We start from the raw sequence: 13,277 nt of genomic DNA, 5'->3' as shown, positions 1-13,277 counted from the left end.
AGCTAAAGCAGTGTTGACATAATTAATAAGTAGAAATATGGATGCATACATTTTATTCTAGACCTGCCTCCATGAATAGATGGATAAAGCCCTGTCTGTGACCCAGGCAACCAGAGTTCAGCAACCAGGTCTGTTGCTGACGAGTCAAGTACAAGAGAATGGAGGTTAGATGTTGATACCAGCTCAGTCATCCTCAGAGAAGTGGGTGGTTTTGCTCTGCTGTTTCTCCACAAGCAAGTGGAGACTGTTGGGTAATGAAAGGCACTGCAAAGCCAGTAATGGTAGACCTCCTTAGTTTGTGTATTGAAGCATGTGCATGCATGCTGAGGGTGTCATAGTTCCTTGCTGTTGTGATCCAGGAGCTTGCACTGACCACCCAGGGTCAGAGTTAAGGTCAGCAAAAACACTTTCTTAGCCAGCTATCACAGGTGAAGGTATGTTCAGTCTGAGTTTTAGCCCCTCTAATGGACTCTGAATGGGCTCAAGACGAGTAGAAGGGGGTTTGATGGTTGCAGGCATGGAGGCAAAAGGGACCCAGACAAAATAGTAAAAGAGGAGCTGAATGGGACCACTGTACAGGTGTTGGCTGGTACATGTATAATTTTGTATTCCCGTTTCTTATGTACACTATGGGCATGTTTGGTCAGGCATTCTTAGAATGGTATTGGTTCTATTCAGGCCCTTATCAACGAAGTCTGATTTATTTATTTGTATCCCCACTCAATGAATAGCGTTGAAGGTACAGTGCTTAATAACCTTTCCTGAAGTGTTGCAGCCTCTTTGAGTTTCTTATATTAACTAAGGGGTTGAACTTATCCTGAATAAGTAAGGTGTTTGAGAAGGCAAGCCCTTAACATAAAATCACTGTACTACTTTGTTGTCCTCTGAATAAGGTTTGAATAAGTGACACTTGCTGATAGCATACTTTGTGAAACATATTGTACCTGTTCATGACATAATTCCATCTTGATCCTCTCTTTCACTTCCTCAGATAGGACCAGATCTGACAAAGGGAATGAGTGGTGTTTTCCAGAAATATGATGGTCATAATGCCGAAAGCAGAGCTGTTGACTATTTACAGAAGGAAGTAAGTCATGTTTATGTGGTTTTCTTCACAGAATAATGCACATTTTGGATAATATTTAGTTACCAATTAAGTAAACTAGAATTACTGTGCTGATAGACATTGTGAAACCCTGCATCACTGTATGCAAGTTTTTGTTTCTGTGTGTGTGCACATGTGTGGGGGTAAAATAAACCCTCTGTATTTTGTTTTTTTCATTTTCTCTTAAAATGACATACAGAATGGGCCTTCTTCTTCTATGATGATGATGATTGCTAATTTTGCTCTCTGTCCCAAAACTGACAGACCTAGAAGGTCTTTCTTCTAAGAAGCTAAAGGGAAAATTCATAGAAGAATATTCTGGTTAGACCAGTCACATAAGCGCAAGTGTCTAGTTGGACAATCAGCAGTCTATGTATTAAAGTCAAGCTGCCTTGGGATAGGTCACCTTTTCTTAGGGAGACTGGAGAGATGATCAGTTAGCACATCAGCTCTAGAAAAACCTGGGGATGTTGCAGGCAGGGTAAAAACTAATAGAAAACCATTCTCCTCAAACAGCTTGGGAGACTCTGTACATTTAGGAATTCAGAATATTGTTTGGTCATACCTTGGAGAAAAAAAGCTCTTGTTGAATGCCTTGGGAGACACTGTACATGTACATCTAGGAATTCAGAATATTTTTGGTCATACCTTGGAAAAAATGGTAATACTAGTCTCTTCCCGTCTGAGTAGTGTTTTATGATGACTAGTGTTTTATGATGACAAGTATTTTGAGGTCATCAAGTGATAAGGAAATCAAAAAAAAGAGAGAGAGAGAATCTGACAGGCTGAAATGCTGCTTTGTTGCATTGCATACTGCTTTTTTTTTCACTTTGTGTTTTTACAGTGCCAGTGTGATTATGGAGAACATTGTTTTTGGAGTGCAGGCAGAATGACCACTGTCCATACCAAATATAGTGGTTTTATATTCAGACATTATCACTGATGATAGTAGAGAGGTGAGGCTGCATTCCTGAGTGGTGTGCTTTGGATGTGAACTTAAACCACAATCCCTTTTTGTCCTTTCCATTGCATTTGATAATAGAGTAGCATTTCAGTACACTTATAACAAATATCTGTATGCGATTGACAGTAGTTACAGTTTTGTAGCAGTTTTTTAATTGCTGTATGATAAACATGCATTTGTTGTATTACTTTCTGAGACATTGTGCCTTTTTTCAGAGACAAATTTCTAATCCTCATTGCCAGTTTATAAATGTTTTTCTTGACTTAAATGCATTGTAATAAAATTTTACACTTCATTTGCCATATTATAACATTGGTATATTGCTGTAGTCATAGTTAAGCAGTGGTATTTAAGACTCCCTTCCTTTTTATATCATCACAAACCAGTTGATTTAAAAGGGGCATTTCTGTATACTGTCATATGTGTATTGCAAACAAGGCATGTCAAACTGGTTATGCAGCCCCGGTGTATTAAGGAAAGTTAAGCACATTTGTTCCCACAGGGTAAAATGAAATTTTATCACAACTAAAATCAATCACTTCCTCTCATTTTGTAAGAAAACATCCTGTCATGTGACCCTGGTAGTTAAATGCTAGCTTTTAAAATAAAATGTCTGAAGGGTCATAGGTAAATACTAAACAATCGGTCCATAATACACCTAACTAATAACCAGACGGTAATAAAAGATGAGAATCAAACCCTGTACCTTGTACCTGGGAGGTAAATAGCATAACCGTTATGTCAACCTCCAAACACTCAGATGTTATGAGTAGTAATTAAACCTACATGAATGTTAAGTATATGCATTAAAGAACACAAAAATGTATGCACATAAAATAATACTAGGACACTCCAAAAATGGTGTTTCAATGAAAGCCTAGTCACAATTTTTGGAGCGCAATACCATAATGCTATGAATAGAGATTTTTTTCATTTAAGCCAAGGCAGTGGGTGGCATTTAACAGAATTTGCCAGTATCTCACTGTATTTAAGTTTGGTTTCCAAATAATTTCCCAGGTGAAATTCACTACCTTCTCCTGGAAAAAAAAAACAGTGAAATCCCTACACACCTGTGTGAAGACTGGTAGAGATGGGTGAAGGCTGCCAGCCTAGCCAAATAGAATTTGATACATAATTCTGACATTTGTAAATATAAATGTAAAATACAGGCTTGTTTCTTAAATGAAAGAAAACACTGTAAAATGATGAACTTCAAGATTGTAGCAACATTGCCATCTGCTGCAAGGAAAACTAAGTCAAGCATTTCAAATCTTTCTTTTGAAATTAAAATTATATCCTTTGATCTAGATAGTGGTGCCGAAGAGGCTAGCTGAACACATTCTTTCTATTGTTTTAACTTAAGGAATAATTAAATGGAGTGTACATATGAAGTGTCTTTTATTGTTGTAGTTTCCTGAGCAGGTGTTAGATTGTTAAATAATGTAGCCTGTTGGCCTGGGAACTCCAGACCAAGTGTCAAAATGATGTAATGTGGGCCTGGGAACTCCAGACCAAGTGTCAAAATGATGTAATGTGTATCCTGGGAGGGCCCAGCAGAAATATTTGTTAGTGATTTTAAAAGCTATTGCTCAGAGAGAGACTGTAAGCATTTTTGTCTGACTATCTAACTCAGCATTGCCTTGCTCTATGTAAGTAAGTTATTTTTAGAAGTATGTTTTCTTGTAGAAATAGCTAGGACTAAAGATTAGACTTAAGTGTTTTTCTGTTATGTCAGAACTGTACTACGAAATTATTTTAAGTTTCTGTGTGATCTCTGAACTCTTGAATAGCACTGTGGTGTAGTAGTATTGACTTGCGTTTTTAGTATTTATTATTAAATATTTTTAAACACTTTTTTACATGTGGCTGGTTTGTGTAGAGATAAGTTAAGCTCTAGAGTACATTGCATATTTATAGAGTTTATTGTACAAGGCCACTCTAATAAGCCTTGACTGATTAGTCATACTTACCAATTGGATAATAATTATTGCACAGTAATAATTGGACACCCTTTAAGGGCCTTTGGGTAGCTGATAATTATTATCTGGTGGTGGCAGTAATTACTACCGTATAGTCTGGGTAAAGGGGCACAGCTGGAAAATCTGTGTCGGCCTTTCCCAGGAGTGTCTGTGAAGTTGTGTAAATACTTATCTCAAAGTGTGTGTGTGTGTGTGTGTGTGTGTGTGTGTGTGTGTGTGTGTGTGTGTGTCAGCTACTTCGGCAGGGACACCAAGCACTGGTTGGACAGAGAGGGTACTGGAGGTTAGCTTGCCAGCTAGGCTGAGATCTGGACCCTATAGCTGTGCCAGTGGGGAGTCTTATTGGGGACCTGGGGAGCAAGGGAGAAACCAGCCCCAGACTGACTCTGATCTCTGTGTGCACTTAAGGGAAATTGTACTTTACTGTGTGTATTTGTAATCCTTTCCTCTTATATGAGATGCGTTAGTGGTGAGAATTGAGGCTCCTTGATTGCTGGGCCAGGGCACGGGCATAACAACCTGTACAGATCTACTTAGTGCATTGGTTTGATGTTTATTATAGCGCACACACACACATGCTCTTGTTGATGCACATTCAGTTTTTCCTATATAAAACAAAGTTCAATTTAAGCAACTGGAAAGATAAACAATATCCTTAGTGTTGCAGTCATATTTCCCCCTGACTGTAATAGTCTTGGGGTAATTTATTTTATTTTGAATTTGTTACTTAAGGTAGAGAGAGCAGTGATCACAATGGACCCATTTCAGTCTCAGCCCAGGTTGAAAACACAGTAGATAATGACTCTATATGGAGAGAATGACAAAATACAATGTATACTTGTATTATATACAAAGTAAATATCATAGTTGGTTGGCAGATATAAAGGCAATATATAAATGATACAATATATAAAAGATACTATCTACAGACTGAAAAAAAAACACAATATATGTATGCATTAAATATAGAGTGGCATCAGAGTTGGCATACTGGAAGAATCTCAATCAAAATGGTCAAAGAGAGGCATCTAGACTTAAGAAGGGAATGAAGGTGTTTTAAACCTTGACACGGTTATAAATAGAACGGTTGGACACGGTTATAAATAGAACGTGCTGGAGGGACAGATTCATCACCCAGAGACTCCCTATGCTGTGGAACAAAATCCCGGTACATGTGAGGCAGAGCACCTCTCTGGCCTTGTTCAAGAGGAATCTTGACCAATGGATGGGAGATTGCAGATATACCCCAGGGATTACTTCAGTGTCACTGCTTGACAGAGGCACAGCAAAATGATAGGCATAGTTTTTATTCAAACTAAAGGGGTGGCGAAAGCCACATAACTATGGGCTAGGCTTATAAATGCCCTTGGGCAGATAGCCTAGTATGAACCTATGAACCTATTATATGTCCAGAGAGATAGTAGTTGCATTTTCTTGATTGGCTATTGTAGTGTTGTATTCAAAAATGAACTGACATTGGCCACAACTCAACTTTTTCTTATGCTCCTGTTCCCCACCCCAGAAACCTTAACTTGTTGGAATTTGGGATAGTACCACTAACAACACCTTTCTAGGAAAGAGGGACATGAGGAAATGTGGGGCTTATGGCTAGTGTCTGTTCATTTTTAATTCCAACAACACTACAGTAACCAATTACTCTAAGGTTATTATGGTCTAGGGAGACATGATTGCAACACTAGGGTTGTTGTTTACTTTGCCAGTTGCTTAAACTGCACTGAATATGAATTAAGGACAAGAATCTATGAGGATGTATGTACAATTAAAATAAGAAATAATCAAACCAATGCACTAAGCAGACATGCAGAGTTGTGCAGGGATTTAAAAAATGGTTTTGTCCTAGAGAAAGTTCTCAGTTTTTACCATAGAAGGAGATTGAGGTTACAACTTGAATACTGTGAGTTGTACTGGAAATTTTCTTGACTGCCACCCACTCGCCCCCTGGTTTAAATGAAAGAAAATCTTTATTAATACTGTTTTGGTATTGAGCTCTACAAAATTATGAGTAAGCTTTCATTAAAACACCTCTGGGGTGCCCTAATATTTTAAAATATTATTATTATTGCTGTTATTGTTGTATGTGTATACATTTGTGCATCTATAAATAACATTCATGCATGTTTAATTATTTAAGATATTTGACTGTTTGGGCAGTAGCATAATGGTTAATGTAGTTTAACTACCAGACACAAGATACAGGGTTCAAGTCTCATCTTTGATCACTGTCTGGTTATTAACTAGGCCTTTTATGATCTGCAGACTGCCTAGTATTTACCTATGAACATTCAGACCTTTTATTTTAAATGCTAGCACTTTTAGTATGCCAACTACCAGGGGTTACATGATAGGATGTTTTCTTATAAAATTTGAAGAAGTGATTTGTTTTTAGTTCTGATGAAGTTCCATTTTTGCACCACCTGAATGAAAGAGTTTAACTTTCCCCAAAAACTGTGGCTGTATAACCAGGCTGAAGTGCCTTGTTTGTTTTCAGCATTTTCTCACATCAGATTAACTTTTTGGTTACAAGTCTTGTGTATAATAAGAAAATGTTTGCATCAAGGTCTGACGTGGAATCTATTCTTGTCTCTAGTGTCTCACTCAGCATGTGTATAATCTAAACATGGCTCCAGTTTTCTCCAGTGAGAATGTGCATGTAGAGCAATGCATGCATAACTTGCCTGTATTTTTACTGAATACTAAATTCTTCTCTCCCTTATGGATAAGAATAGTTTGATGAATGATATTTTTCCTGTTAATTCTTCTGGTTCCCACATACTTTACTTCATTCTCCATTTAAACTCAAGCCACTTAATATAACTTGATTAATAAGGACAAGTTTGCTGTGTACACTTGGGGCATTACATCTGCAGTAATGGAGACCATACTCTGATGCAACAGATGCAAGTATTTAAATCATTAAAAGAGATGAGCAAACTGGATTGGAATTACCCATTCTCCTGATGCGTAATGCCCCTTTTTACATGTTTAGCTTGAACCTCCTTGGGAGTTGGGAAATGGTATGTATTAAGCAGGACTGTTATATTGTCAGAAAGTTGAGTAAAATCCCAGAGTTTGTTTATATATATATATATATATATATATATATATATATAGGAAGAATATGTATTTTAAGCTTTTACTGTCATTTTTATGATGGCCAAGTTGGACTTCACTGTGTTGCAGCTTCTATCAACTATATGTTTGTTAATTTCTTCCCTGTTTGCATTTTTTTCTGCCTCAATTTTTTTTAAATATTTCTTTGGTATTTTCACCTTATTTCCTTGGAGAAATAAAGCCAAGGTTTCTATTCTCAGCACTTTTTTAATGTTTGCTGATAAACCGTGTCCTGTTGTAATTATTAATTTCCACATTTGTTCATTTTGTCCTCCATTTGTCACTTTCATGCTCAGTTTGTTTATAATTAAGTGCTTAATTTGGACATTTTCTTGCACTGTTTACAGGTGTACAGATTTGTTTCCTTTTGCTGGTAGCACCGTTGAGTTAGCCTGTAGTTCTAAGGAATAAAATGCCATTATCCACTTTCTTTTCATACACACCTTTGTGTGGTCTAGTTTTCCTAAGTGTTCTTTTCTAAAGAAATTATAGGCCCACAAGTCTGACCAGCCTCATATGCAAAAGGTATGGAAAGAATTATCACTGAGTTAATCCATTATGGACATAAGGAACCTTCAAACACTTGACCCATGTTGGTCTGGAGTCATCAGAGGCAGGTCATGCTAACTCAACCTCATGGACTGTTTTTGAAAAGGACACAGAGGCTGCAGATGAAGGTGAGACTGTACACACCGACTATCTAAATTTGGCTAAGGCTTTTGACACAATACCTTACTCTGGCACAGAAGGAAAACTTAAACTAGGAATTCTAAGATACCTGTCTTTTCTTGGGTCAGCACTTTTGTCAGTAATACCTGTTGAAAGGAGCAAATTTACAAAACAGTCAGTTATTACTGCAAAAAAAAAAAAAAAAAGAAAAGAACATACTTATGTTTATCCTTTTAAAATGGAGTTTCAAATGACAGAGGCATACATTTTATCTGATCCTGGGGGTGGACACTACTAGACTTTCAAAGCAGAACATTTGTAAGGTTTTGAGAACATGTTTTTACTTTATCTGTCCATTATCCAGTAAATGGACACTAAAGCTTCAATTACTACAATCGTGAATTATTTATAAGTTCTGATAGATGATTTTGGAACCATTTTTTGTGTTTTGGTGCAGTCTAAGAATGTACATTTTTTCTATAAGATGAGAAATGAATAAAAAAACACAAGTCAGAAATATCAGCATTTTTGGTAAAATTTTACTTATGCCTCTGTCTGGTTTTAAAAACTTTCAACACAGAATAAACTCCTACATCAGCCTCTGGATTGCTGACTAGCTTACAGCATGCAAGAGATCAATAGATGAAGCTACCGCCACCAAAAGACAAGTCACCAGTGGAGTACCTTAGGGCGCTATGCTGGGACCTGTCCTGTTTGGCATGTACTTCTCAGACGTTAAGGCCAGTACTAAGGGGCTCTAGCTGTTCTAGTTTGCAGATGACTGCAGTCGAGGTGCAGTTATTGAATTCTAAAAGACTTGTAGCTATCTGCAGGATAGCTGTCTCAAACTGGTGACAAAATCATGGTCTAAATTCATATTTTGGCATTTAGCTTCTCATATAATTTGGGAAGTTGACTGCCCCAGGGAGCTACAGCATTGATAATATGCCCCTAACTGTTGAGTCAGTTGTTTGGAATCTAGAAACTTATGTGGACAGTGATCTGGCAACTAATATGTGCCCATTGCTAGAAGAAAATCCTTGTTTAGTGATTGCTTCAGCATCCAGGGATGGCATTGTTCCTTTTAACTCTGTCTTCATAATGCTAGTCATTGAGTATAATGGCCCCTTTTGCATGTATCTGTCCAGACGCTTGCAGCAGCTAGAATGCCTATAAAGGAAATTCCTATCTGTATAAATGCTACAGATCACCCTCCATGACCCAGGACCACCACTCCACCTTTCTGGAGACACTGGAAAACATGAAGGTCCTACTAAACACCCTGATATTGGGCAATTTCAATTACCCTACCATTCACTGGGAAAACTACTAGAGTACAAATTCCCAGTACCAGCGCTTCCTGGAATTCATCAACTCAAACACCCTGGATCGGCTGGTAAACTCCCCTACCAGAGGTGAAAACATATTGGACCTGGTCATCAACATGGGCGACAGGTGTTCCACACCAGAGGTCAACCCGTCACTGGTTAGATCAGACCATAAACTAATCACTGTGGATGTCCACACTGCACCACCACCCCCAACTAAGGAAACCACAATAAAAAAAACTTTTCTTAAGCAAATTTCACCTTACTTAAGACAGAGGTGGTCAGTTTCACAGCCTCCACGCTAAAGGATAACGCTGCCCAAGATGCAGAAACCTTTACAAGTGCACTCTCTGAGCACCTACAAGGATGCATGGATCGTGCCATCCCTAGCAAAACCAAGACTCACTCCTCTAAGAGAAGGAAACCAGTTTGGTGGACCCCTGCAATAAACAGGCTATACAGTAGAAGGAGGAAACTAGTTCAGAAAAAAAGCAAATCCGAAGAAGGAAAGACATCCCTCATCAGTATTAGTAAGAAACTGAGGTCCCTCATGAAATCATCCAAGGCTAACTTCAAAAGAAAAATAGCCAAGGATTCAAAAGATAACCACAAAGCCTTCTTTAGCTATATTAAGAATCAAAGTAGCAACTCGCAGATATGCACTGAACTAGTGCAAAATAGCACAAAATATACTGAACCTACTGATATTGCCAACATCCTGGCAGATAGATTCATTGCAAACTTCTTCCCCCTCTCCCCTCCAAAAAGGGCCCACAACAATACCGGAAAAGTGCAGTCTCCCAAAAATCACAGACTTGCAGGTGAAAACAGCCCTTTCAAAAGCCAAAAACAGAGTCAAATGTGACCAAATGGTGTCCCAGGCTGCGTCTTGCACGAACTACAGAACAAACTAACCCCCCACCTAAACACACTGTTCAGCCTCAGCCTCTCGACAGTCTACGTGCCCATAGAATGGCGCACAGCAATGGTTATTCCTCTCCACAGAGGAGGGGCCCCCAACTGACCCTGGTATCTATCGCCCCATAAGCCTGACTAGCCTGGTCTGCAAGGCTATGGAGCGCATCATCATGGAACTCATTAACAAAGACATTAGGAACATCCCAAACACTTGACCTGACCTAGTTCTGCTTTAAGGGCAGATCATGCCTACTAAACCTATTTGACTTCTTCAAGACAGTCACCAAGGCCATAGACGAGGGAAAGGTTGTTCACACAGCCTACCTTGACCTCACCAAGGCTTTCGACACCATTCCCCACTCGGGTATTACAGAAAAACTCACCAGCCTGAACATAAACCCCTACGTCACGAGATGGGTTGCCAGCTGACTTACAGACAGAACTCACACGGTAAGAATAGCAGGCTCCAGGTCAGACTCTAAACCGGTCACAAGTGATGTCCTGCAAGGCTTGGTCCTGGGACCTCTACTGTTCGGCATATACTTCTCAGAAGTACAGGCAAACACAAGAGGACTATGGCTAACCAAGTTCGCTGATGACTGCAAACTGGGAGCCATAATTGACTCTCCAGGTGACATGGACATTCTTCAAAAGGGCCTTACTGAGACGGACACCTGGTTTCAAAGTCATGGCCAAGCTAAATGCCAAAAAATGCATAGTCATCCCGTTTGGGAAAAACAAAACACCCATGAATTACCACGTAGGTGGCAGCCCCCTGAATACAGAAGAGGTAATAAGAGATCCGGGGACCCAGGTAGATAATAATCTCTCCTTTGACAGTCATATTGCCAAAGTAGTTAGGAAATCTTTCTATGTGGCCCATCTAGTTACTAAAGGGTTCACATCTAGAAATAGAGGTTATCGTGCCCCTCTACTCGTCACTCATTAGACCCATCATAGAGTACAATGCCCCATTTGGGATGTACCTCACAAGACACTTCCAACAGCTGGAAAGACCACAAAAGTACCTCATCAAGAGGATTACTGGTCTCAAACATATGTCCTATGCAGCCCGACTGAAAAAACTCCAGCTGTATTCAGTGGCATATCGCTTACTCAGAGGTGATCTCTGCCTGACTTGCAAAGCCATGTCCAACTCAGAATTGATGGACATGCTCCACCTAAAGAAATCCAAGTCACTGCAAGCCATGCTCTCTAGTGAGCTAAACCTCACCACAACAATAAATAGAACATGCTGGAGGGATAGATTCCTGTCACAGAGACTCCCCATGCTTTGGAACAAAATTCCAAATTGCATCAGGCAGAGCCCCTCACCAACACTCTTCAAGAGAAACCTTGACGAATGAATGGGTAACAGAAAATACAACCCTGGAATCACTTCTTTGGCTCTGCTTGACAGAGGATCAGTTAATTAATCAATGGGGCAGCGAAAGCCAACACACTCTGGCTAGGCTTATAAATTCCCTCTGGCAGATAGCGTAGTACCTGCCTATGAGCCTATAAGATACATTACGAAAAGGATACTAGGCTTAAACAATTTGCCCTACATGGAAGCCCTAGCATCTTACTGTTGTCTCTTGCAGACTATTAAGAGTTGATATGTTTGGCATACAAGGCATTCTTTAATACTGATGTATCCTCAATCAGCATCAGAAATGCTTGTTCCAGGGATCTAAACCTCTTCTGCAACATCAACAGAACAATTTGCAGAATCAGGTACATCTCGCAGATGATACAGTTACTCTGGAACAGACTCCCTATCCACATAAAACAAAGCTCATCCCTGTCCAAATTCATTTACAACTTGGATCTATGTATGGGTAATAGGAAGTTTACTCCAGGTCTTTCCCCTGTACTAGTAATGGACAGAGGCATCTCCTAAATAATGTAACCCATGATTAGCGACATTCTAAATAGTTGTGGTATTACTCTAGCTAATACCACTAGAGGTAATCTAAATATAGTCCATGAATGAGTAAACCCACTCCATTTTAAAAAGATACTTAAAGCACGTCTATTTAAATCTGGCTATGCTCATGCAACACCACTGGATAAACAACAGCTTTCCCCCAAGACACTCCTAAAATATTTTTTGTCTCTGATTTCTGTCTTACAAAAACTGAATATCAATATATGTACATCACTCACTAATGATTGACTTCTATTTGTCATCAGAAATGTAAGTGTACTATTTGTAATCTGTATATAACTTGGTGTACTGTGTCTGTATACTCTAATGTTATCTATATTTACACTGCTGAATAATTGTGAGCATTGTTATTGCTATTTTTATTACTTATGTAAAAGTTTACCTTTTAGTACTGATTGCATAGAGCGTATTTACTCCTATGCTTTTCTGTGTAAATATTTTGACTGTATGTAAACATTTGTGACTTTTCAGTTACTTGGGACTTTTCTCCACGGGCCACCGCTGAAAAAGGCTTTGTGTCCAGTCTTGACAAATGTAAAATAAATTAAAGATAATCTAAACACTAAATGAAATGGGTAATTACAAGCACCAAACTGGAAATTTGGCTAGGCTTAAAATAACCCACAAGAGCAGTTTGCATAGTGCTAATCTATGAACCTGAGAGTGTTTACAAGCTGCACTAAACTGAACAACACTCTTAACCCTTCTTCATTTTTTCCCTTTGTCACACGTGTGTGGTACAAGTTTTAATAGTGTAATCTGATGTACTTAACATTTCCTGTAGCCAGTTTAGCACAAGCAGAGTTGCCTTCAACAGCACTTTGGTACACTGATGTCATTTTAGGTTTTATAACTAGTATCTGAAGACTTTGCTTTATTTAGCTGTACCTTGCTGGTATACCTGATGAGGAAAATTTGGAAAAAGGGGCTAGTAGTTTATATGATTCACTGTTTGTTTTTCCCCAAAATCTATTAGCATATGTCTCAGCATCACTTCTCAACCTATAAGTCCCAAAAAGTGCTTGGATAGCCGTTTCCACCGCAAACCACAGTGTTTATTCACATAGACACAGCACCAGCAACCACAATATAAGATTTAACGCTGACATAGCACCAGTAAGTTTTTGTCAAAAAAACTTCATCAGATAAGTATGAATGTAGCACTGCTAACCTTGTATAACCTTGCCAATAACCTAATTTGTGCAATTAAACCTTGGTTGATTGACCTAAT

General features: G+C 38.8%; 1 protein-coding gene across 1 annotated transcript in view; it reads left to right on the top strand.

Annotated features, from left to right (window-relative positions):
- The window catches only part of LOC122807188 (tetraspanin-36-like), a 476,995-nt gene that overhangs the window by 261,338 nt on the left and 202,380 nt on the right, over positions 1-13,277 (top strand). The window contains exon 4 of the mRNA XM_044078240.1: positions 992-1,087. Within this exon, the coding sequence (XP_043934175.1) occupies positions 992-1,087 (96 nt within the window). The remainder of the gene's footprint in view (positions 1-991; positions 1,088-13,277) is intronic.

This window comes from Protopterus annectens, chromosome 1.part1 (assembly GCF_019279795.1).
Source record: "Protopterus annectens isolate FY-2018-M chromosome 1.part1, PAN1.0, whole genome shotgun sequence".
NCBI classification, from domain to species: Eukaryota; Metazoa; Chordata; order Ceratodontiformes; family Protopteridae; genus Protopterus; species Protopterus annectens.
The sequence above is the reverse complement of the archived record's forward strand: the minus strand, read 5'-3'. Positions and strand labels throughout refer to the sequence as shown.